Source organism: Anneissia japonica, unplaced genomic scaffold (genome assembly GCF_011630105.1).
Source record: "Anneissia japonica isolate Jap-2015-1 unplaced genomic scaffold, ASM1163010v1 scaffold288113_len131101_cov153, whole genome shotgun sequence".
NCBI lineage: Eukaryota > Metazoa > Echinodermata > Crinoidea > Comatulida > Comatulidae > Anneissia > Anneissia japonica.
Genome location: NW_022757315.1, coordinates 79,658 through 107,261, shown reverse-complemented (window position 1 = coordinate 107,261; position 27,604 = coordinate 79,658). Strand labels below are relative to the sequence as shown.

General features: G+C 36.3%; 2 protein-coding genes across 2 annotated transcripts in view; one reads left to right on the top strand and one right to left on the bottom strand.

The window, feature by feature from the left end:
• The window catches only part of LOC117124640 (low-density lipoprotein receptor-related protein 1B-like), a 21,813-nt gene extending 6,538 nt beyond the window's left edge, over positions 1-15,275 (bottom strand). Inside the window, exons 1-5 of the mRNA XM_033270944.1 lie at positions 15,218-15,275; positions 10,970-11,062; positions 9,078-9,311; positions 6,674-6,836; positions 5,092-5,210 (exon numbers count right to left, since the gene is read on the bottom strand). Of these exons, the coding sequence (XP_033126835.1) occupies positions 5,092-5,210; positions 6,674-6,836; positions 9,078-9,311; positions 10,970-11,030 (577 nt within the window). The 5' untranslated portion in view covers positions 11,031-11,062; positions 15,218-15,275. The remainder of the gene's footprint in view (positions 1-5,091; positions 5,211-6,673; positions 6,837-9,077; positions 9,312-10,969; positions 11,063-15,217) is intronic.
• A 2,559-nt stretch (positions 15,276-17,834) lies between these two features.
• LOC117124639 (retinol dehydrogenase 12-like) lies at positions 17,835-27,378 on the top strand. The gene is made up of 6 exons (XM_033270943.1): positions 17,835-18,085; positions 21,285-21,425; positions 21,803-21,982; positions 23,103-23,381; positions 23,773-23,968; positions 24,799-27,378. Exons 1-6 carry the CDS (start codon positions 18,001-18,003, stop codon positions 24,905-24,907), a joined length of 990 nt encoding a protein of 329 aa, XP_033126834.1. The 5' UTR covers positions 17,835-18,000; the 3' UTR covers positions 24,908-27,378.
• Positions 27,379-27,604: the final 226 nt, after the last annotated feature.

Below are 27,604 nucleotides of genomic sequence, written 5' to 3'. Positions count from 1 at the left end.
TTAATGATAATGAGTAATGGTAATAACAAATTATTAAACTATCGTAGCCAAAAACAGGCCAAGTAGAGCATCTTATTCAAAAATAATACAAAAATTAAAATCGTGTACATTACACCCAAACACCGCAGCGCTCGAGTTTCAAACATACGGGTAACTAGCTGTACAGAACTTGCTGAGTAAATTGAGGGCGCAATTGCAAACGATGGTGCTGAGCGAAATTTGATTGGCTAAATCTATGGCAGCCATCTTGGATGGTACACACACACACACACAGTTCTGCGTATTTCGAACATCGAATACATTGCGGTTATTCTTAAATACCTCTATGGCTTTTATGTATACATTATACAGTTAATAAAGTGCGCCCTCTCTAATGAAATTGGTTTTTGTACTTTCAAAGAGTATAAAACTGAGTATAAAACTGCAGTTTTATACTCTTTGGTACTTTGCATCTCGCACACTGCGATCGATCGAGTAGGCTAGGTCTGAGGTATGTTTGCTTAACTGTCAAAGTCTCGGTCAGAATCATTTTTTTAACAGATTTGAAATCATTCCTAAGAAATATTATATTTCACAAGTGTCAATACTAGCAAAGGAACTATCATGTCGGCCGTTTTTATGTGTGATAACAGAACCTAAATCGAGGTAAGGCTAGGTCTAGCCGTGCCTAGCAGTGTTGGATAGGCTAATGTTTTCGGCGCCTACTGCCGTATAGCAGCGCTATACGATCGTTGCTACTATGTTTTTTCGCAGACCTATCGCAAAATCAATCATTAAAAAATCCATCCGCATTTATTTTTTGTGTGCAACACAAAAAATCAAATTATTATCTTATTTTACCTTTTTTTCATGTTTAGGAATGTCTAAATTCAGTTAAATTAGCAATTTATAAATCTTTATAACATTATATAAAAATCAATTTTTTCTTACAACTGAAATCTTGCCGGAAATGGGGCTTTAAATTCTGGCCATTGGACTGGAAGCGCTCCGGACGGCGTGCAATTAACTCGCCACGCGAGGCCTATGATGCTATGCCTCGTTTGTCGGATGAAGCAGATTGGCCGCGTGCCATTATTTTCGTATGCCATACTGTAAATATGGCGCAACAGGATGAAGGTTTGTAATCTCAGACTATCTTGTCTTTTGAATGCAAGAGTCAACTGCAGTCAGGCTAGACTACTGTATGTAGTGATATGTTACGGTACGCACTACTTACAAATTCTGAAACCAAGCAAACTGACATTGCAGACAAGAATACCCGTACTCGCGCGAATAAGCGCCCCGTTTGAATAAGCGCCTCTCTCGAATAACCGCCCCTCCTAACGTGAAAATTGCCTTAAGCGCCCCGTTTGAATAAGCGCCACTTACTAATTTGAATAAGCGCCCATCATAAGATTTTCTTTTTAGCAAGTCAAATAATCCAATCAATCCTCGGACTGTGGTTGTTGACATGATTTGAGCTGTAGAGTGGAAACACATTCTTCTTCGTCAATATCAAAATAAGGATATTTCTCTTGGACAGATGAGAGCTCCGATCCCTGGACAGACATTATGTTTCCAACTTTACTCTTTTTACATATTTGTCTATGCCTAGTCCTCTTTTTCTTTTCCGACCTTTAGCACATTCTCATCTGAGTTTTCAAGAAAAAATACAATGATCCTGCCATCCTGCTAATCTCAATCGGCCGATGGCCAACAAGTTAACCACTACCGTACCCACCACCACTAATTGCATCTGCTATTCTGCTGTTATGTAAATATTCACAGCATTTTTGTCATGAGCCATGTTCTCTGCAGACGATTATATTTTTCGCCTAAACACCATTTGTAATGTCCTTATATAATATGTTTTCATTCAAAAGTGCCCCTTGAATTTAATAATTTCCCATAAAACCCCTCGATTTTCATCTATTTCCATAAGCGCCCCTCAATTTCCACCCTGTTTTCATAAGCGCCCGTTTAAATAAGCACCCCGTTTGAATAAGCGCCCCTCAGAAAGTGCAAAAAAAAATATTTTAAGCGCCCGGGGGCTTATTCGCGCGAGTACGGTACTTTCTACAATAAACTTGACGATACAATGTTGTCTCAGGCATTCTCAAAAAGGAAATGTAGGTCTGTCACGCCAAAATTGGTCCGGGCCAAAAAATATCCGGCGGACCGATTTTGGCGGCCAAAATCGGTCCGCTGGACTAATAAAATCGGTCCTCCAGATTGATTTTAGCCGCTAAAACAGGTCCCGCTTGGATAAAATTGGTCCGCGTCGACCTGGCCACTCCATTTGTAACTCGTCTGCTGCTGGTAGTGTATGATTGTTTCTCCCGTGGAGTGGAGGAAAGTATGCTTCTCACTTGCAAAGTCTTTTGTAGTGACGGAATGATTCGTTAAGCTTTTGAGGAAGTGTTTTATCAAACCACTGGTAATGCATTTCCTAGGCCGATTTTGGTCCCGGACCAAATTTTTCCTGACATCTCATTATTGATTTGGAAACCAGCTATCGGGAAACAAGCAGCGGGAAGGCTCAATAGCAATGGTAACCGCCTTCTGCCATTGTTTTTGGCTCCTCGTTTAAGAGAATAAGAGCAGTGGCGTATCTAGAAGTCTTGAAATGGGGTGGGAGCTGATGGGGCGCGAAGGTAAAGGGGGGGTAAAGGGGGGGGGGGTTCGATGATCAGTTGAGCTGCGCTAATTCGCAAAATAAGGTGATTTTAGGTGATTTTTAACTACCTCACCGTAGATACGCCACTGAACAAGAGAATCCATAAGTAGACATGGAACTCTGATGATAAGACTGTGACACAGATTGGCCACACCATTATACATCAGAGATGGTACAACTCACTCAAAAATATAAGAGTCTGCAGAGTTGCCGATGTTTGCATCAATCACAATCTTGCTGTAGCAACAGTGCGTCTGTCGCTAGTAGCCTTGAAACAACAGACAGTAACCAAAGTATGACACATCAAGCTGCAAGAATATGACTACCTCCGGCCCAGTTCAGCACAACCATGGGAGGCAGATACCATGCACTTTTAGATTTTGATGATGAGACTGACATAATACAGAGTGAAATAACTTTACCAATGCCGTGAATGAAACCGCAGCAAGCATCTTGGTCTGAAGAGAGGTACCTCTTGTTAACCAGGGAGTTGATTTCAAAAAGAGCCAAACAAAATTCTCACTTGAGTATCACCAGCTAAACAAAGAAAGTAGAGCAAGCTAAAAAATGAGAAGCAATGGTTGGTGAAATGTCAAACGAACTACTGTATAGGCTGCTGCAAGTAGGCAGGACATTTACCAGCTGAAAAATAAATAAATAAATTTACAATATGTAAACATTCAAGTTGATCCCGTAGTTCATCCTGTCACAAAACGGGTGTCTATAAAACGAAGACCGAAGACCCAAAAACGAAGACCCCTATTTTTTTCTCTTTCAATTTTATGATAATAAACCAGGCCGTCACAAAATCAATATTACGAAATTTTTTGGGCGTCTGTTTGTCAAATTTTCAAGGGTCTTCGTTTTATCAAGAAATACTTAAGGGTCTTCGTTTTATAGACACACACGGGGTCTACAAAACGAAGACCAGAAAAACGAAGACTTAGGGCCTACATTTTTTTTTCTCTCAATCGTGATAAAAATAATGTTTTTAAATCACTTCATGCTATGTATATAGTATTCTTCTATTTACCATATTTGCCTGAATCTGAGTCAATAATGATTTACTCTCTATTCTAGTTCAAAAGCGGCAACCGAGTGTTGTACGTCCACGGCTGCAGGCAGAGCGCGTCTTGGCGCTGCTACCCTCTAAACGAAAGTAAGGCTTGGACTAGCGGTACGCGTATTTTGGAGGGCCTACAAAAACCTTGAATATTCACAAACTTGTTCCATGTTAAAATAAACAGTAGGAATGCTGTATAGTGACGCATATGTGCATCATCGGCCATTTGGTAGTGACACCAACTTAGGATGGATGAGATAATTTAAGGGTCTTCGTTTTGTAGACACCCATGGTGTCTACAAAACGAACGAATACCCGAAAAACAAAGACCTCCTATTATTTCTCAATTATTGAAAGTATTTCAAAATCATCATAAAACAGTTGCTAAGTACCTATTTCATTATTTCTTCACGATTGAGAGAAACAAATGTGGGTCTTTGTTTTTCGGGTCTTCAGTCTTTGTTTTGTAGACACCCATATAGGGTGTCTATAAAACGAAGACCCTTGAAAATTTCACAAACAGACGCCCACAAAATTTCGTAATTTTGATTTTTTGTCAGCCTGGCGTATTATCATCAAAATAAAAGAGAAAAAATAGGGGTCTTCGTCACACCCGTCACACAACAGGCCCTTATCTCATTAAAAAAATAGTTTTATTCTTTTTGGAAGACAACATTTTCCCTCACAACACACATCCCTTTCGGCCAATTCGTGGGCGAAATACTTCACTTTTAATACCCCGACACATTCTCGCCCCCGGGCCCCCTGACTCACCGTTCGCCACTGGTGAGTTTAAAAAAATTCTCAACCTACTCAGGTATTGTGGAATAATTCCAGTGGCGTAACAGCTATAAGCTCTCATAAGCTAAAGCCAGGAGCCTAAAAACTTAAGGGGCTCGGAAAGATTATCAACATTCTTCTTCGCCTCAAATCAGCTCGCGGGGCCTTTTTAGGAGAGGAATGTTGTTTTTTGTTTGTTTTTTTTTTTTTCTTTTGTAACGTAAAACGGCAAAAACGCCGAAGGTGGTTGGATTTTGACATACCCACCTGCTCGAAGAAGTCCAGGCTAGTGGTATCAGGCCTCTTTGTTACGCCACAGGGTGAGTCTAGGGTAAATGACGTCACCAGTATCACGAGTATAAATGGATTCAAATGGATTCACTATTTTACTAAGTCGGGCTTTTTGCCTGTGAGCACTAGGCGACATTAAAAACGATCCGTTTTTCGCGAGCCGTGACGTTGCTTTCCGTAGGATCGCGTCGGCCGACGAATGTCGGGCGCAGCGAATGCCCGGCATTAAATTCTGCATTAAGTCCTGGCTAAGTCATTCATCGTGTCTCAAACTGTTAATTAATTACGTGCTTAGGCCTACCCGTAGAGTCAAATCCCAGACCAACCGATCCTCTACTACCAACGAGCAGTTCATAGGTTGAAGATAAGTCGATAGGAAATCGGTAGATGCCTTGATCGTTTGTCGTGAAAAATACGTAACTGCAAAACACAATATTTATTTTTTTTTTATTGGCTTTTCCTGGTAATAGCAGGAAAGGCCATTGTTTTTGTTCTAATTTTTGGCTTTTCCCAGCAGCTCTCAATCACTGATTTACTATGAACTAAAAATTCACTGACCTCGCTATTACCATTGCAGCTATAGAGTTCGAGTCTCACGAACCTCACATTAGTTTACATGTTTGTTTTTTTTTTATTTTACTTGATATTTTCTTTGGCTTTTCCTGCGTAGCGTTAGCAAATATAGCGTTTGTTTCTGTTTACTTTTATTCGTGTATCCCGTTTTCCTATGGTTTTCACAGGGTTTTCCTGACCTGCACTTTGGTCACTTCTTCAAGCATGACGTCATTCTAAACGTTTTGAATAATAGTAGCAGTTAGTTAGTTTTCGGGGTTTTCTAACTTCATAATTTTCCTTAGTAAGATTTAATTTTTGTTAGTCTTTTTTGTGTTTCTTTTCTTTTTGTAATTTCAACATTGCTTCTCATTATGGCAATGAGGAAGAGCCCTGTCCTGTTTTACAAACAGACATAGCAAGTCTATAGTATAGTATTATTAACATTATTATTATCATCAATATTATTATTCAGATCAGCTGATCTGTTTTTGAAATATCTGGTCTGGGACGTTTTCCCTTTTAATTAAATCATTTCTTTTCCTAGACCTTGAAAAACTATTATAGAAAGTTGCATTTAGACCCATTGATTAGGTTTTTGAGATATTTAAGTCTGGGACGTCAGAAATTTAAATGACCCTCAAATTCACACCCTAAAATGGATCGTCACCAACACATAATAATTTCCTCCTTATAACCTATTCATACTTTCCCTTAAGTTTCATTCAGATCAGTTGGCCCGTAGAGTCTTTGCTCTTAAATCCCTTTAATTGGTCCCTACATCCACACCCCACTCTAGATTGACACTAAATATTATAAGGCACATCTTTGATATATGTTCTATGCTTCGACAAAGTATAGAAAAGACCCAAGCATGGAAAGTGACCAACGTGCCGGGTGGAATAACCCAATGCAAAAAGATAGAAAAAACGATATGGAAGAACAAAGACAAAAATTAGAACAAAAACAATGAATTTTCCAGCTACTACTGGGAAAAGCCAATAATAATAATAATAATAATAATAATTATTATTATTATTATTATTATTATTATTATTATTATTATTATTATTATTATTGCTATTGTTATTATTATTATTATCAAATTTGTACAACATTGCAGAATGCAAAATTCGTTATTATCTAGATAAACTAAAAGTTTACTAAATTATAATTGCAATTTTATAGTAAAATCTGTTTATGTGATATTCGGGATATTGCATAAAATTTATTGAAAAGATAATGACATGAATTTCGGATGATATTCAATTATATAGACTTTTGGTCGGTTGGATATTATCGTTATTTCTTTAGTTTCAATCTAAACTAACCGAGTTTGGCGGTGGAATTGTAGATCAGTGACATCATCCAGTGAAAAGGTGAACAAAGTGTGGTGTTCTCCACTGCAAATGCTGTAAACTCGCATCTGTTTATCAAGACGACTGAAGTAATACATCTGACGAGCTATATCATCAATATCCATACATGCTGTAACTAGCAAGTAAGAGGGAATCGTGTAAATCGAGGAATATGTATTATTTTACCAAACCCAGCAAAACATAAAACGTCATTATAACATTCGCAAACTTTGTGGTAAAGCCCTTTTCAGACTATGAAATTTTGTTTGACAAAACATAAGACATGCCTAAATATATCACATATATGCACAATATATATATGGGCATACAACAGTTTTTTTTTCAAAAGTGTGAAAAGGTCTTAAAAACAGTTGCTAATTATTCAACACCGAACAATTATTATAACGTAAACTTGTTAGCTGGGAAGTGTAACATACAATCGGATTTATTAGTGATTGGCGCAGCGGTTACGATTCGGGCTTCCAAAATTCAGGTCAGAGGTTTGGTCTCATGCTTTTCAATTGTGTTTTTGGTTGTTTTTCCCACCCAGGAATAGCACCTCGAACGCCAATGCTCTAAAAGTGGTTTTTTTTTTTTTGGTTTTTTTTTTTTATTTGTTTTTGTTTTTCCCACCCAGGAATAGCACCTCGAACGCCAATGCTCTAAAAGTGGTTTTTTTTTTTTTGGGGTTTTTTTTTTATTTGTTTTTATTATGATTATTATTGTTTCGGCAATAAAAAAAATGAAAAACAAAATGCGTTGTAGGGCAAGGGTCCTAGTTTAAGAAATGTCTTTATCCAATCCCCACAAAAACAAAGACAAAACCTAAAGCAATAACATTTAACATTAAAACAGATTAAATATATCAAGAATACATTTTTGAATAATTTTTTGCATAGAATTAATCAATAAATATATGAATGATATGAAAGAAATAAAAGATTTCCGAACATAGTTATAGGTATAAAAAGTCAAAAATCGAACTACTGTAAGTGTAAAATCCTATATACAATTTTCTGCAGGCTCGTATCTAGGGAGTTTTGGGGGTTCAATCGAACCACATTTTCTGCTTATCGTCTGCTTGACATCAGGAAAGGCCATATATAGCCTATATATATATATTTTATATATATATATATATATATATATATAATTTTAATTAAGTGGCTCTTTTTATTCCTTCTCTGAGGTATTTTGGGCTTAAATTGTTTAAAATGCGATACATAAGATTTAATTTTAACTGATTCACTATAAGTTCAATTGGAAGCCAGTTTAATTTGGAAAATTCATTGGCACCAATGTGAGCCCTGGGGATACACCAAAAACTACATCTCATAACTTTATTTTGAGAAGATTGTAACTTTACTTTTAGCGATTTTCTTAAACTAGTATATATAAAAATGCATTCGTAATCATAATTGCAGAGATAAGACTGGAGGCTAAAAATTTAGAGTGTAAACGTTAAGGTATTGTCTACTTCGGTATAATAATTTAACCCTTGAATTAACATTTTTTTTGTTCATTGGAATACATTTTATATGATACGATAGATCACATTCATCACATTGAATTCCACGTTGATTAGATCTTACACAACGGGTACATACACCACACGGGTCATAAGTTGGGCCGGGATTAATCGACATGTCAATACAATGAATGCTAAGTAGGTTTGGCGGTTTATTGGAGTCTTAACATAAACACTATTTCGACTACTTGTATTATTGATAGGATACCGCTGATGAGGTTCTCAATACACATCATACAGACCAGACAGGAATTAATGATGGTGTGTTCAATTTCATTCACCTGCTGTAGTACGGTAGTAGTTTATCATAACTTGTTTATTAAAGAAACAATTCAGAGTTAAACTTGGCCTATATTAAACCCTCCTTGCCAAGAACCTGGTTACGGGCCTGTTCTGAACCATAGTGTGTGATGCAATAAATTTTTCAGTGACGTACCGGTATACACCCTATTTTTTAAAGGGAGCAAAAGATTGAATTTAGATAACTCGCGTCTCCTTAGACTGTTATAAATTTTGCTGTTAATTTTAACTCTATCCAAAATAGTTACATAATAGGGCGTTCTGCTGAAGAGAAGTTTTACTTCATCAAACAGATTGACCTTGTATTTAATATGCAATGACCTTTATATTTTAATTTTATTGATGGCGGAATGCTCATTCACCCACGTTACAGTCATTACACGCGCTATATTTTGTTCAACCTATTTCACAATTTTAAATGCCAAAAATATTTTATTAAACATAGTAATTAGTCGATTCGCTTAAAAGACAAGTCGTGGACGACGAAGAGATTCAATTGGGTTTGTCCGTACAGGGCATAAAAGAAAAGATTAGGCCTCGCATACTTACAATCGCCACGATATATCTCTTCGGTATTTGTCCCATTCATGTCTGTTCGAAGTATACTCTTTTTTTCTACATCTGACCAATATACTTGATCGTTGACTTGGTCGTACGCCAATCCTAATGTCTTATTTGCTGGGAGGGAAACCGAGTGACTACTTATGTTCAATTTATCATCTTCAGTTTTTAAGTACGTGTAGATAATTGTATTCGGTTTAACTGTTGCAAGTACCATATAACCTACAATACGTGGAAAAAATCATTACTACCTCCACCAAGGAGGCTATGTATTCACCCCGTCTGTCGGTCTGTGTGTCGGTCTGGGCTGTCGGTCTGTCGTGTCTGTCTGTCTGTCTGTAGGCTGGGCACTCACTGCGACGACGGTCGTACAACCGCCGGCCGACCAATACAACTCTGCCTCCTCGTGAGCCTTAGACCAATTGTCGATCACAAGAATAAAATAGACGACCAGTATAGGTAAAGGCAACTTGATTTCTTGCTTCAAACAATGTATCCATCTGTAGATGTCTTATGAAGATAAGCCTATCCAAGTGAACATAAAAGGGTCGGGGACCAGGACATACCTTCGACTTTAAATTGACAAAGATAGAAAAGTGTTAAATACAGACACAATGTATACATAGGCCTAGGCCTAAAGTCCAGTTAGAATATGTAATTATGTATCGAAATGATATATTTATATAGGCCTATATATATACACATACATTATACGTATGTTCTTTAGTAAAGTAAATTAAATTTAACGTAGACCTAAGTAGACCCCTATATGAAAAAGGCATAGGAAGAAAGAAGGAAAGAAACTCGAAGCGGCTTATAACTGTATGCCAAAAGTGTTTATATTAATGAATAGCTCATTATTACATTTTATGAGTTTGTAGATTCTGGACACTGATCCTCAGAGGTCAAGGTGTCAAGCCTACACGTTTCATAATTCGACAAACGGGGCATATATTTTTTACATATTAGTAGACTCTAAATTCGATTAAATAAGCCTTTGAAATCCCTAAATTGTTAAAATTTTCGGGGGCTTCGCCCCTGGACCACTTTCGAAACCTTTTAATCGAAGCTCGACCACGCCCACATTGCTTTCGTGGGGGAATTCTGACCCCTCGTCGGGAGAACCCCCCCCCCGTCGGGCAAATCCTGGCGCCACCCCTGAAACGGGGTGCAATTTGTTTATCCAAAACGTTATTTTGATTGCCAATAATCCATTGTGGTCTCAAAGTAGAATTTTTCGCCATACTAAGCCATAAAAACTCTCTCCATGACCCTACCAGGAAATTTTATTCTGGGATCATTATTGAGGCTCTAGTTGGACCCTTGGTTCAGACTCCGTGTCGGACATGTCGGACCTCTCGTCGGCAAATTTCAGGAGCTAAATTGTATTAAGAAACATTTTTGTATTGTATTTTTGATATGACCATAGACCTAGTACATGTATGACAGGGGTGGCGCCAGGGTTTGCCCGAGGCGGTCCCCGACGGGGATACACCCCTGCTCAGGTCGTGTGGACGCTCACGTAACTCTACTGCCAAATCCTCCATCCGTCCCAGTATAATGGCAGGGTTACACTGCTACAAGGGTAAGTTGGAGAAGCCACTTCAGTGAGACTGGCTTTAAAAACTTCTCTAAATTGTTGAACCGAACTTATAATTGGTATTATAGTGAAGGGTCTGACAAAGGTTGTTTTAATGAGTTTATCGACGTACTTTCTTGAACGTACGAGTTTGTTCAGGTTTGAATACCCGATAGCATTGGTAACTAATTTAGTCTTCGTTATTTGTATTTGCATGTTTTACGAGGGTTTAAGAGATTATAATAATGACACCTTAAGTCAAAGTCTCAATTATATACTAATTCATTACAATAAATATTACCCCCTTCATTCTCTGCATTTGCGAAGTGAAGTGTGTAGATAAGAATCAACAGTGCAAGCATGATTAATGTAGCAGATATTGTCCGGAGTTCCTCTGAAAAGATGAATATAAACAAATAGATAAATAATAATAATAATAATAATAATAATAATAATAATAATAATAATAATAATAATAATAATAACAGTGCTCGAATAGGAACATGTAATAATCGTATCAATCATATCTCATCAGCGAAAGGTACCTTTATGCCAGTTGCATGGAAAATTAACTCTGGTGGGATTCCAACCTGCATTCTCGCGCTATCAAGGTGGGTATCATACCGTTTCAGTCAGTTGTATGAGAGAAAGTGCTTGAGAGTTAGATCTTCGCCCATATCCCTTAGGTCTGACTCTCCGTGGTCTAATGGGTATGATACACGCCTTGATAGAGAGAGACTGCAGACTAGAACAATAAGTTAAACAACAAGTTCCTTTTCGAGAACTGCTATCAATAATTGTAAATTTATATATATATATATATATATATATATATATATAAATCATCAAAGATAGGTAACTACAGTATTCGAATAAAGGACATGATGGTACATCGTGTAGCATAGCTCTCATCGAATGCTGTCCTATACATAAATAAATACATAATAAAATCTTTTTGCGCTGGCTATAGGTCAATCATTAAATATTTTCCTGATTTTTAATAATTGTACTACGGTATTAATTCTTCAATGCTTAAGGCTACATGGATGTCCTTGAGAAGCAAATGGGACAATAAACTTTCCCTTTCTGTATATGAATTCAATGGTGTATGAAATTTAAAAAAAAAAAGACATGGCAAGACAATATTGAAAGAAGTTATTTCAACTCAAAGTAATGGGTCTTTACGCTAAGCCCGCCCCCTGGATATTGTTGCCTAGATCTAACGAAACGACAACGCGTGTGCTTGTGAGACACGCGCGTATTTCTAGCCCTTTTATGATTGGTCAGTTGTTAAGTTTGATTGACTCTCCAAAAAGGTTCATTAGGTATTTCAAACGAACACGAGGATGTAGCAGACCTCCAGCGCAACACTTTGTCTCGGTCACGATCATGTGTAGAATTCACTTTTACAGCTCCAGTTCCGACTTCGAATTTACTTATTAAATACTTCAAGTGATCAAGAGTGTCTCAAATTTAATTATTGCATTTAACTAGCTAAAAACAAAGGGAATAAATACTAATAAACTACTATAACAAAAAAGTGAAATATTTTTCATTTCGACTGAATGACAAAATTATTAAATCAATCAATCTACTTAGCATCGTTTTTATACATAGGCCCTATTAAGAACATTTGAAATATTTTAATATCATAAGTTTTATTTTTCATTTTATTTTATTCATTATGGTAGGTTAATAACATTTGGTAAAATATGTAAGGATATCATAGAGATCTTCTTATGTGATGTAAAACTCGATAACAACTCAAAAGTGCAAGCAAAAAGCAATCATAGAGCCAAAGCAACAAAAGCAAAACTATATTACCATAATTGTCATTTAGTAGCTTTCTCGCGCAAAAGTTATAAAATATATATATGATCTTATCAATACATATTCACATTATTATCATTTAGGAAATTTTTAATGACTTTGTAATTACAATTCCTTGTCATATTAAGCTAAGGACCATATTTCACATTAAATATTTAGTAGTATAGTAGTATAGAAAATAATCATTATATTTTTCATCATTTTTGATAGCCTAGTATTAATTTTCTCTAAAGCCAAGGATGTCCTTGAAGAGACAATATGACAACATTTCAATTTGTATGAATTCAATAGTGTATAATTTCAAAACAAAATCATGGCGACAGTGTTTTTTCCTTCAAAAGAAGTCTTCATTATATGAAGAAGTACAGAATAATAATAAAAATAATAATAATAATAATAATAATAATAATAATAATAATAATAATAATAATAACAATAATAATAATAATAATAATAATAATAATAATAATAATAATAATAATTTCTTGAAAATAACGGTAAATTGTTAGTGTATAAATATGTTTTATTGTTGTGTACTGGAATGAAGTGTCGATATACATTATTTGGAAATAACTATAATTGAAAAAAAAAAAAAGGTGTAATATGCACTTACTGTTATATTAAGAGTTTCACTACCAACATAAGTTACTTTGCCAAGCCGAATGCTCATAAAATTGTATGCCTCTCTGGTCTAGGTATAGATTGAGGCTGTTCGGCAAGCCTGCACGTGACTGACGCTTCGCGTCTTAAACCTTTCCTGTCATTTTTCTACCCTCCTTATACACAAGTACTTTTCAATCAAGACAAACAATATTTTTATGTTGCCTACTAATATATAATATGTAAAGTACTTTTCAAAAAGTTATTTTATTTTATTTTATTCCTGCCAGCAAAAACGCGCGAGAGAACAACGACAAAGACGAAGAAATAGTGAGACTGGGGAGGGAAAAAGTTGTGCAAAAATTGCAATCACCGGAAAGGGTGTTCCCCTCAGACATAAAAATTAAACATCAATTGTAATAATAATAATAATAATTTCTCCAAATCGGACTTAAGGGAAATAGCCTAACGTCATGTTATTTTCCCCTTAACGTCGTTTTTTTTTATTGTTCTCTAATTTCTCTATTGTCTAAATTCCCCTTAGGTTTTTGTAACATAACTATAACATTATAAGATAATTATTATAAAAATTCAAACAACCAAAGTTATCAATCAGACAATAGCAAAATTGATATTACATTAAATTCAAAAATAATTAATTAAACAAATTTATTATCTCAATTTATAATTGCACTTCATAAACCTAAATATTAAAAATTCTAATTAAACAAGTCAAAACATACACAATAATAACGTTAAAGTTTAACCATCAAACATCAATTGTAAAAATAGAAATAACAATATAGGATCATTATTATATAAAATGTAAATATAGAAAATAATTAAAAATCAGACAATTGCAAATTATATTATACTTTAAAAGTAATTCATTAGAAGTATTATTTGGGCTAGCGGTCTTACAACATAAGGGTATGGAAAAAGCGTTCTTTTTTACGTTATAATCTAAGGCATTCACACCCACTATTAATAACTAATAATGAAAGCAATGAAAGTGGCAAATTATGTTTTTTTTTTGTTTTTTTGTTGTTTTTTTTTGTTGCTCATGGAAATTATAATCTTAATGCAACATAAAGGTTTGTTATATTAATACTCTTAATGTTATTTTAATTGATCAAGGCCCAGATGTAGGCCTATACACACTTTAGAGAAATGAAGTCCTCGTCTAAGCGAAATAACAAACGAAAATACAGGTTTCTCCCTCTAATTAAAGACCCCACTAATTAAAGACCAACGCCAGCTACCAATTTTTCTGTAGTCCCAAATTAAAAAATGTCTTTTATCTTCATTATTCAAATTAGAAACCAAAGCTGCTAAAGACTATGAAACCGGCCTGGTCCCAAAAATGCAGGAGTGGCGCCAGGATTTGCCCGACGGAGGTGGGGAGGCGAGGTCCCCGATGGGGGCAGTGGCGGCGCCAGCGGGGTGGTAGGGGGGCTTAAGCCCCACCGGACAGGTCAAGCCCCCCCCCCACCGGACAGAGCTCGTCGGGCAGTCAGACCATAAAACATATAAAAAAGGCCCACACCAAGCCAAAATATGTCTGTCACAGTCCGAGAGCGCCATTTTCGCCCATTTAGAGGTTGATATTCTTTTTAAAAAATCTCATTTGGGAGGGGGAACCCCCTCTCAATCAACCCCTTCTCCCAGCTCGAGCCTACGAGATCAAGTCGCCCCTGTCGGACAACTTAGCCCCCCCCCCCTCCGCCAGAAAATATATCCTAGAGCCGCCACTGGAATGTGGGGGGGGGGCGATTCCCCGACAAGGGGTCAGATTTTCCCGACGAAAGCAAAAGTGGGCGTGGTCGGTTTCGATTTAAGGACCGCGAAATGGTGCAGGGGCGAAGCCCCCGAAAATTTTGGCGATTTAGGGGTTTCAAAGGCTTATTTAATCGATTTTAGATTCTACTAATATGTAGAAAATACATACAATTTTTTTTTGCTCCCCCACAAATTATGCTTTTCTCCCTGACGGGGGGGGGGGCAGCTCTCCCGACAGTGGGACCTTCCCCCTCCCCGCCACCAGCCGCCCGTTGGCGCCACCCCTGCAAACATGGTCTTTAACTGGAACAAAGACCTGTACATTTATGAAAAGCCTTACCTGATATTGTATAGTACAGACAAAATATTGAAATGAATGACCAGGATGCTAAACCCTCTCTGTCTACCACTTACAATGTGGAACAATATTGTTTGTGTTTCTTTTATACAATTCAATTCACTCTGTTTGACCTCCAACAAGTTTATTAAAAAATAATATAGGCTTAAAATTAATACCAGTCGACATGAAATATTAATCTACTCAATCATCGAGCATTTTTTCTACTTTTTTAATTTACCTTTGTGCAATATTTAGTTTTAATAATGTTTTCCCATTTTTATTCGTTTTTCTACGTGATTAACTGCCTGCATAATAGATAATATCTACTGCCGGGAACTCACTGTGTCGTCCCAGCTAACAATACTACGTTGTTGTAGTTAACGTGTTAAAAACGTTATTTTGAAGCACCATAAGTACGTACTTATTTTACAACGTCATAATGTTTGAACGTTCCTGCAACGTTATTTTGTGACACACCAAGAGGATATAAAATATACTAGGATGACTTTAACAGAGTTTATATTTTGGTGACTTAATTGCTTTGGAGAGTAATTGGTAAACATGCATTGGTTGCTCCGTTTGGCTTAGCGGGTTTAAATCCTTAACCGACAAAATTGAAAATCAAAAAAATGATAGGCCCTATGGCAAGGATAATTTTAAAAGCATCTAAACACGGCTAAAGGAGCATTATATGGAGATCATGGTACACAATTGCCAGTATACACAATTATTTTAAAATTAAATGGGCCTATTTCAGTTGGTTGAAAATGTTGACGATTGAAGGTGGCCTCGATTACTCTTAAAAGCAGCATAATGAAAATGGTTAAATTTCATTAAGCAGCTTCTTTCGAAGTATGACTTATAAACTATGAACTTTGTGTAAAATTAATCAATTTGCCTTTTATCTGATTTTAAACTCATAAATTGCACAAATTATGATAATGAATGGTTTGAAAGAGCTTGTAATAAATCAACTATGCTTGAATACCTCAGATATAAAAACAAACCTTTCTTCGAAACAAGGCCTACCGGTATATATATGATGAAAATGACTTCAAAGGAGTCACTCTGAAGTTTAAAACAAGGTCTAATTGTTTAGGCTTTAAATATAGAACACGTTTCTATTAGAATGCCTACAATTTAATATACAGTAGGCCTGTCAGGAAAAATTTGGTCCGAGGCCAAAATCGGTCCGCCGGACCGATTTTGGCTTTAAAATTACCTGCCAAATATAGTCCACATAAGCCATGAATTTAAAAATGCACTATTTATAAATAATTCACATGAATATTGGGAGAATTTCTCCAATTGTTCCAGTTCTAAACACTCATTTATCTTTTCTCCATATTAAATTCCCATTCTTGGTTTAATTTTTGATAAATTTATTAAAGTCATGTGTACGGTTTTTTGTTTTATCTTTTCTTTTTTTCTTTATTTTTAGTAAGATATACATGTCTAGATATGCATACTGTAGTATAATAATAATAATAATAATAATAATAATAATAATAATAATAATAATAATATTATTATTATTACTATTATTATTATTATTATTATTATTATTATTATTGTTATTATTATTATTATTATTATTTTTATTATTATTATACATTATTGTATTTGGAATGTTTTTATTTCATTTGTCCGAAAGGCCTTTGATCCGAAGTAATTAATTCAAATCTAGACAAAAATATATTTGAAGAAAATACATGTTCGGGACCACCATGTAGGTCTATATTGGCTAACAATATACAATTATTGCTAGCATGACTTGAGCTCAGTTTATGTATATTTTTAACAAATTATTAGAAATTCAAAAGATTCCAAGCGAATGGAACGTAAGTATAACTTCCTAATGTTTAAGCAGGAGACAGAAAAGATTTTAATAAAAATAGGGGAATTCAACTTCCATCCATTGTTTGGAAAATCTTAACAGATTTATTTACTTTCGGATGGGAAACAGTTAACTACTTTCTCACTTTACAAAGTAGACACATTGACAGCGAATCTACTAATATGTAGAAAATACATATAGGCCTAGGCCTATATTTTCCCCGACGAATTGTTTTTTTTTTTTACTCTGGAGTGGGGGAAAACTGGGGAAAACAAATTTTCTAGGGGGAATTTTCCCCCACCCTTGTTCCCCCTGTAGTGCCGCCGCTGCACATTAAAAGCAAATAAAAGAATTAAGCATTAGACATGATTCCTATCATAGTACATTAAGTTTTAATTCATATTACTACTGGTAGTTCAACTGAAATTATTTACAGATGTGAGTTAGCCAGATTTTCGTACATTTCGCAAAATAAGGGAAATATATCTTTTTAAAGTGGTGAGGCAGCGAAAATAGATGCGGGAGGTGACAAGAAACTAGTTTTTTTTTTTGTTTTTTTTTACTTGGCCTTACTTATATGTTATTAGGGAAAATATTTGGGAATATTGTTTAAGTTAGAAAAGTGACCTTTCTTAATTTACTCCATAAATTGTAAGGAATTGTTTTACTGCCGTATAACCTGCATTACTGGAAAAAGGTCACTAATTCGAATCAACGAGCCTTCAGACCAATGGACCTTCGGACTAAAGACCCTTCGCACCAAAGGTACTCACCCGATTCAAGAGTAGCTAGTGGCATGGGCGTGGCATACAGAATTAGAAGTGACGACCACTTCACTCCACACAACGTACCCATCTATTATATTATTGTGTATCTCGGCTTTTGGTCTAAGCATAGAGAAAGAAAATAAGCATATGTTGTCATTAATCGTAGTGAGTAGATAAAGATGGAGAGCAGGTTACCAGTTTTAGACGATGTTGAACAGTTTTTGAAGATGTATTATGTTCCGATTGCGTCTGTACTTGCAACAGGTAGGCATAGCCTGTAGGCCTAGTATTAGGCCTAAAAAAATTGCCAGCCTAGGCTAGGGCCTAGGCCTGTACTCTGTGCTGGTTTAGCCTAGCCTAGTTCAGTTACAGCTACTAGACCTAGACCTCCTAGGACAGGACCTTGTTGATTTTGTATAGGTGTAGCCTAGGCAGAGTTCAATATCATTAAGTAGTAGCTAGGCCAGTATTTACTGTAGTAGGTAGGCCTAGTAATATTTTTGTTTGTATTCGGAGTCTAAGGGCTTGCCTTGCCAGGCTATGGCCCTAGGCTAGCCCTTTGCAATATCATCATCATCATCAGGGGTGGATTTATGGGGTGGGGGGGTGGCGGCCGGCCCAGCCCCGGCTCCCCCTTTTGAGAGGTAAAAAAAAGAAGGAAAGAAAAAGAAAAAAACGATAGCCCAGAACGTTATTTGCGGGCGTCTAAAACACAGAAATTTTGCGGACACGGGGCATGCCCCCGGACCTCCTATTTCAGTGTTGTCTCGATCGGCCCAAATTTTCGGACAGAGATGTCCAAAAGAGGGAGGCCCCCCGAAAAGGGGGGCCTCCCTCTTTTGGACATCTCTGTATCCGCCCTTGATCATCATCATCATCTTGACCTTAATCTTGATAGTATAATTGATAGACTCTGGGTGGAGTATCACTCAATGGTGTCATCATCGTCATTAATTTTGTATGTTTTTCTCTGAACCCGTTTTTCCTTTTTTTTTTTAAGATTCGTACTCCTGCCTCCAGCAGGGGTCCCAAGACTCCCAAAAATTTTTTTTTTTTTTTTTTTTTTGAGGTAATTGAATGGATATACAATTCCATAGAAAAGTTGATTCTATGTCACATCGCGCAATGCATAGCTACAAAGACAGTTTAAGCGCAGATGCACCAGCCTGGAAATCTTTATGCAATCAATCACTCTCTATCAAGGTCAGTAGGTATGTGCTGTCAGACAACCCCATGCACAGTGACCACAATACACTGATATGTGTGCACATCTCCATTGACGACACCCCTTCAGTAGACTTACTCTTTTAATAAAGTACAGTTTTTATGTAGACAACATTTGACACTTTTGACGTGTAAGTTTTGCTTCCTTGTTGTTTTCAAGTAGAGTACCTGGTTTAATCATATTGTGTAATTTACAAGATATACTGTATGAAATTGTATAATCCTGTTGTCTCTAATTGACATGAAACAAAGTAGGCCTATCCAAACCTAGGGCCTATAGGCCTATTTCCAGTGGCGAATTTAGGGGGGGGGGTCACTTGTGCGTAAGGGGCGTACGCCCCTCCCCCATTTTTTGCAAAGAAGAAATTACACCCACATCCTACCAAAAACACCATAGGAGAGTGCTATTCATAAATCCACTTTGTGAGAAATAGAACACTTATAATTTACTCAATGTTTAATTAATATACAGTAGCGGATTTTGTTGTTTGACAACTTTTTTAACGGATTTTAGATATTAGTTTTCCTTTTTGCTGATTTTTATGCTCAATGTTGCTGAGAAACTTCATCATGTTTTTTAGAAGTGAAATTTCTCTTTTGAAATGGTGTACATTTATGAGCCTTTGTATGTCGTCAAAGATTATGTTTGAGATGTTCGTGGAATAGGCACTAAAACCCACAGCTGTGAGTAGATGAATTATCACTAATTTAATGACACATGTCATAGTTGCATATTGTAGGTACCCTGTATATCAAAATTACTTTTAAAAGACATACACCTATTTTTTTTTTTTATTTATTTGTTACTGAAAACTACCATGCTAGATAAATCGACTCAATACAACTTCATATTCCTCAAATGTGCTGGGCCTCAAGGGGGCTTCTCCCCCTTGGACCCCCACCAGGGGCTCTGCCCCTGGACCCCGCCAGGGGGCCCTAGGCAGCCCCCCTGGCCCCCAGCCTAAGGCTGCTCGCTTCGCATAAGAACCCCTCGATTTTCATCTATTTCCATAAGCGCCCCTCAATTTCCACTCTGTTTTGATAAGCGCCCCGTCCGAATAAGCGCCCCGTTTGAATAAGCGCCCCTCAAAAAGTTCAAAAAATATTTTAAGCGTGTGGCCGCTTATTCACGCGAGCACAGTATCTAATACCTAAAAATTAAAATACTGTATGGCCATTTTCAGTCAACAAATATAAACTGCCCTCATTACTCTCATATCTAAGCAAGAAACCCTGCAATGATCATTACTGAATTGGCAGATGGCCAACACACTTACCACCACCACCAACACACCACTAATTTCATCCACTGATGTGTAAATGCTTACAACATTCTTGTCATGAGCCATTCTCTCTCAACGATTACCTTTTCTTCACCAAAATCATTTTTTTAAATCTTCGATTAAAAGAAAGTGCCCCTTGAATTTTCCAATTTCCCATAAGCACCTCTTCAATTTTCATCTATTTCCATAAGTTCCCCCTCAATGTCCACTCTGTTTTCATAAGCGCCCGTTTGAATAAGCGCCTCTCAAAAATGCCAAAAATATTTTAAGCGCCCGGGCGCTTATTAACGTATGTTTCTTCCTGGTACTCCGTAGTTTACAAAAACCAAATTTCTGATATTTATACTATTGGACAAATAAATGCTGTGAAGGCATCGCATTCACTCATTCATAAAACTTAATACCAGTGGGTGGTGGCACCAGCGGGAGAAAAGGGAGGACATTTCCAACCCCCCCCCCCAAACACCCCACCTGTCGTCAGACAAAAAATAATAACTTACCTATTTAAATAAACATTGTTAAAGTGATTGCCAATCCCTAATATTGTGGTCTAAAAGCACATTATGGGCCATACTAAGCCATATTAACTCTCCATGTGATCCTTACCAAGAATTTTTATTCTGGTGCTCTGACCGAGGCTCTTTTGGCCCCTCGGTTCCAGCTCCCCCACTCACGAATGTCTGATCACCTGTCAGCAAATTTCTGGAGCCACCACTGGAAGGCCTGCAGCATGTTAAAAACAAGAAGAATCTCCCTGAAAGTAAATTTAAATTTATAAATATTTGCATGTTTTTACTACCGTATTATCAATTGTCTTCCGGATGTCAGTGCCGATTTGTCTAAAAAGCTTGAATTAAACAGATCTTCGGGGAAGTGGCTTCTACCAACTTGAGCAGCAAGCCCATTGAAAAATGAATAAATACATTTAAATTTAAGTCTACATTTTCTTTCTGTAGGTTTGAGTTTGATGTTGCTGAAACGATACTTTGCTGGCGGACGATGTTACAGCAAAGCAAAATTGACAGGAAAAGTTGTGATAGTCACAGGAGCTAATACTGGCATTGGTAAAGAGACAGCAAAAGATTTAGCACAACGAGGTAGAAAGAAGCCTTTTAAATATGATAATCATTTAATTTTACATTTTGTTTATACTGTAGGTGGTGGCATGGTTTGAATGTAATTTTGAGCAGCAAGCCCAGGAAGTATTTTGTCACTAGTGGGCCCAGGTTTTTGGTTCATCTATGCCCTGCTATTGTAGACTTGGCTAGCGCCTTTCGGTAGCTGATGGTATCAGAGTAGCCTTAGAGAAGTAGTAAGCTGCAAGTAAAAATACATAATCTACAAAAAGGCTTGGGCTAAAGCTCTCAAATGTATTCCTTAAACTTGAATGAATGCAAAAATTATCCTCCAGAAGAACTACTAATTTTTATAACAGAGTTGTGAATAATCAAGTTTTATCTCCATGTCACTGTAGGGGCAAAGGTCATCTTAGCATGCCGTGATGTAGCCAAAGGTGTGAAGGCAGCAGTAGAAATTGGTGGTGAAAACATTGAGGTCAAGAAACTGGATTTGTCATCGCTGGAGTCTGTGCGATCATTTGCAAAATCAGTTATCGATAAAGAACAAAGATTGGACATCCTCATTAACAATGCTGGTATTTATTAATTTTGTTTCATCCTGTTGTAGTAGCCTACTCTTTTAATTCAATAGGATAATAAAAAGGATATATATAAACTAAACCAGACTTGGACCTCATAACACTAGCGGGATTAGAATATATCGCAAAGAAAAGCCAAACAAACCACTCCTCATGAAAAATCAATTTTTATTTATTAATGTAATGTAGTTCGATTTATATAGCGCTTTATAGCATAGTCTCAAAGCGCTCGAGGTGCGGACTAGCTCATACAATATCTTGTATTCCCCTAGGGTCTCTTCCTGTCTGAGCTACCCAGGAAACCCATACCAGCTATCTCTTGTCTGTCCAACAGGGTCTGTATTAACCAGTACACCGGGGTAACCTTACACATCTCGAAAGATTTACTGGATTCTTTAAGGTGCACATAAGCTTAATTGTGTACACTAGGCCTACGGTTTGTAGTCCTTATCCGAGAAGACTTGTTCCACCACCAGAACAGGCGAGTGTTCCGCTCAAACCAGTGCCGATATTATCGCTGTGCATTGAGGTGACCCTGCCTTAACCATTCAGCCATTTAACTCACCAAATTAATACAGGTTAAACAGTAATATAAAAATATTTAAATAGTTTCATCTGTTTTGCTTATTATAGCTGTAGAACTGTTTTATTCAATAGTAAACCAAGCACAATGGATCGACGAAAGCTCGCAGTAAGTTTACGGCCATTGTGCTTGGTTTTTTTATTGATTTAAACAGTTCTACAGTAATATGAAAGTTATAAAGCTATAAAAGGATCTTTTGAATCCAACATTTTGCTAGGAAGTTACAGGGGTTTAAACATACAGCTGTTTAAAGAACAGTATTTGAGAAATCAGCCTTCAGAGTTTACGATTTTGGACTCTCAGGCAGAGACCATCACCAAATCGTTAAAAAATGTTGATTTACCATTAAAAAATGGAGAAATAATAATAGTTTATTTTAGTGCAATAAAGTTGTTTTTTTTTTAAATTTTGACATTTCCACATATTTTCGCCATTATCTCCAAAATGTGATTTGCGAGGAGTGACTGGATTGGCTTCTCTGCGTCACATATATAGATATTAGCAATTGCATCGTTTAAACATTTCTTTTTGTAGGTGTTTTCATGTGTCCACAACAAGAAACAGCAGATGGATTTGAGCTGCAGTTTGGAACCAATCATCTTGGTCATTTTTTGCTGACCAACCTTCTGCTGGACTTAATGAAGAAATCGGCACCGAGCCGAATCGTGAATGTGTCATCGGGAGCTCATATGCTGGGGAAAATGCATTTTGATGATCTTAACATGAAAGATTGCTATACACCCGGTAATGCTTACAACCAAAGCAAGTTAGCAAATGTATTGTTCACAAAAGAACTGGCGAGACGACTTAAAGGTGAACTAATATTTGTATCTCTAAAAATTGACCCCAATGCCCTCTATAGATAAGTAATTTAAAATAATTAATAACTACATAGTTAGTGTCATTTGACATAGGTTGGTTATGTAATAACCTCTCTGTTAGCATCCATGAATCAGAACACTAGTTTTAAAAAGCTTTTCAAAAAAACATTTGTTTCCAGCAATTTTAGTTTGTTTTGGAATATTAACCTTCATATTTGTCATAATTTTAGGTAAAATGTTTTATGAAATTCCATTGCTCCTTAAACCAGAACATTAATGATTTACTTTTACCTTTTACATGTTCATCGATAACTATGTGTGTGGTGCCGAAAAAGTGATTAAATTGTTATCATTAATATTCGCAGAATGTTTGTTTATTTCAGGAACTGGAGTGACCTGCTATTCACTTCATCCTGGTGTTGTGAGAACTGACATTGCACGCCACCTTTTTGTTGGCTTGCGTGCAGTAGTTTATTGTGTATCTTTCATCTTTTTCAAGAATTCCAAAGATGGTGCACAAACAACAATACACTGTGCTGTTGAAGAGAGTCTAGAGAATGAAACAGGCTTTTATTACAGGTATTTCAGTTATTCATTTTACAAATTAATGTAGAGAACTGCCACAAAAACTTCCTCCTAATTTTTATTAATGTTAAAAATTTTGTACAATTTCTGTTGAGAATCATTGTCATCATCATATTCTTCATCTTAGTCTATTGTTCCACGCACGCGAAATTAGACTTTGTTTCAGTTCTGTTTCTTTTATTTACATCAAAATTGCAACCAAAGCTGAATTACATGATATTTACAAAAAATGTACATTTAAACATCAAAACATCAATCAAACACAAGCACAAGACATGAAAAATGGAAATAAAAGTAACATTAAAATGTTATGACCTCTGGGGCACGGTCCGTCGACAGCAAAGTCTATGATACGCTTCGGCCGAAAACCCACCTCAATATGCTGAAGATAGGGGAGGCAATATGGTACAGCGCATTTGCAATTGACAGTAGGCTCTAACCCCCTTTCCTGCACTCAAACTACATTCTATATATCCTTTGCAAAAAAATGAAAAGATAGTCCCATACTGTGATTTGAAAAGTTTATTCACAAATTACATATTATTAAGTGATTTAAAATGGCATAAAAAGAAGCAGTTGCTTGTCAGTTTGTTTTAAGAATACAGGTGTTAGACGTTTTTAGTGAAAATTTTGCAAATCGCATAATATTGATGGCTTTTGATCTACGTCTCTCGGAAAGTGATAATTTGTTTAATCCTTTTAAGTGAGCAATGATATTTATTTAAGTTAAATTTTTAAAGGTTTTTCCACATTATACCATTCATTATCCTTATTATAAAGTGCTATTTGATATATTCTATTTAATTTTGTTCTTTTCCATCCAGTGACTGCAAGAGAGTGAAGGCATCACGAAAAGCACAAGATGAGGAGGCAGCAAAAAAGTTGTGGGATATGAGCGCCCAGATGGTTAACTTGGATGTTAAAGAAGACTAGAAACTTGTAAGCTAAGTTTATGGTGCCCCTTGAAGTCAACTGACATCAACTGACCTTTGGCAACTGGCCAAAGATTAAGAACAAATCTGTGAAAAGAATGGTCTGGGGCGACATAGCACTCTTGTGTTGGGAAGTAACTGAAGAATCAGCAAAGCACTGACCAGCTCATGTTATACTAGATCCAAAGCAACTTGGAACAAGCAATACACCAATTCTGCTACATTCATGTACGGTTATGTGATGTATAGTGGGTATAAATTGTAAACAGGCAGCGCGAGTAATCGGTAATAGGAAAACGTGTGGCTTCTTCAGAGTGTCTCTGCTGTAAACCACATATTTGAAGTTGAATAATGTTGGTTGGAATGCCAGTAAACTATACCAAATTTTATTAGAAATTGAACATAATGGTTTGCTATTGCTCCAAAAGTTACTGGCCCTAAACATTGAGATTTTTCGGGAAATGCTAGGCCTAGGCTATGCTACAACATGTTTAGTATGCACAAGTCTTTGATTCGCGAACGATTTCTAGGCTAGCTACGGTTTACTGAGGATCACATAAATTCGAAAGCATGCAGAGCACAGAGACATTAGAATAAGTAAATAAACGCTATTTTGAACTATCATATTTCTTTTTTCCTTGCCAGTTATTTCTCACGTTAATAGTGGGCAGTTTTCACAACCATATCATTACCCTTTCTTATACTTTCACACTGATCTCACTGTAAGTTCTTCATAATTATACCCAATATATGTCACATGACCAGTAGTAAACAAACCTTGCTGGATTGGTGTATTGAAATTTATCATGTGACTAATAACCCAGCAAATATAGTCTGCTTGCTGTGTGTGCGCTGCATTACAACTATTTATAGATAATCTACAGTTGAAAGCGACAAAAGCACTCTTGGCAACTAGTATACAAATATTGACTGTTCATGAGGGGAATGGTGAATCTATTGCCCCGAGGTAATGTGGAGACCATAGCCTACCACCTTCCTGAGGCAGTCCGAGGGAGGAGGGTAGTAGGCCTTCACGTTACTGAGGGACGATAGATTTCACTGTTCCCCAAATCTAGAGCAGTCAATATTTGTTTTATATACCTCATACATAGATTCTACAATGCCTACAAAAACTTCAATAATGAGTACCCACCAAGTAGGCCTAGCCCAGGCCATAAGCCTACTTCCTAGGCCTGACCAGTCAAAGGTCAATTTCTCTTGTCGTAGAGGTCGCAGTGTATGGGGCTTGAAGATTACATTGCGACAGGGCAAAAAAATACTGTCATTTAAACGTGATAGTACTTTTTTCCCCAGGAATCTATGAACTATCATTCAAACCTACGTTGTGGGGGGAGTGATGGTTGAATACCTGCTTTTTAACCTATCAGATGCCTAGAATTTATGTATGCAGTATATGGTTCTACCTAGTCGTTTGCAGTTCTGTGTAGATGCACGATAGTTGGTAGAAGTCAACATGAGTATAAGCGTCAAGTTTCAACTAGTTGAATTTAGTGGAGTCGCAAGGGGCGGGTTGAGCTTAGCTTTACACTTCTATTCAAATACATATTTTGATTAATGATGTATCAGGAGAAAGTAGGGTAGATGAATGCTGGTTGATAAGCCAAAACTAGAATTATGTTACATTCCTGTTACAATAGATATTTTTGTAATGTATGAAACTTATTTTTGAAAATTATATTTGAAAACAAATGAATTTTTATTGCACATGTGTATTAAAATTTAGAAAATGTAGTAGCAAAATTATGGAGTATAAACACTATGTATATGGCAAAAAATGGTATAAAAGTTAAATAATAAATATAATTTGCTATGTTCTTTAGTTTAAAGCTTAAAACTAGCTTTTCGATTGTGCTAGATGATGTTTAAACGTGGCTGGAGGTAATAATGTAAAGCAGATAGAGGCTGTTTATTGCAATATGCCCTATATACTGGTACTGTAATGATTTGATTTACTTCTATTTCAGTGCAAGTGCCAATATGAAAATGAAAAATAACATGATGAGATATTACAATAATTATTACAATAATTATTATATTTTTAAATTTTTACATGTAATTGCATTATATTCAATCAATAAAATTTTAGAGAATACGGTTATAGCATCATGTTGCTGTGTTGGAGCACTATTTTAATTATTTATATGTTTATGCTGTGTTTACGGTACTGTGCAGCACACTTGCTGTCTACAAGCTAGTTGAATTAGCTTTATCATAGCTTCACTATGGGTGAGCTCAAAAGTCCAGTCCAGTACCTGGGGTTAGGTATCCTCACCTATGATGATGTCATATAGGTATATGTGGTCTAGCAGTATAGCACATGCCTTCATAGCTGCGGTTGCAGGTTCAAATCTGCCATACATCTTTTTCATACAACGTAAAAAAAACAGTCATAAAACACTTCATAAAACTTATGTTTACAAGTTATATTATTAAACACAATTAATATATAAACAGATTGTGTTTGTTTTTTTTTTTTGGGGGGGGGGTTATGAATTCAGAGGGTTAGAAGAAATTGTATAAAGTTGCTTATGAATGTAAGCAGAAGTTTCAGGGGGTTGAGAAAAGCCAGTTTTGACCCAGTTAATTTTGTAGGAAAAAAAATTAAAATGGAGAAAAGGCATTCTGAGAGTGCTACTTCCAGTCATCTAGAGACTCAATACGATGATGTCAAAAAAAT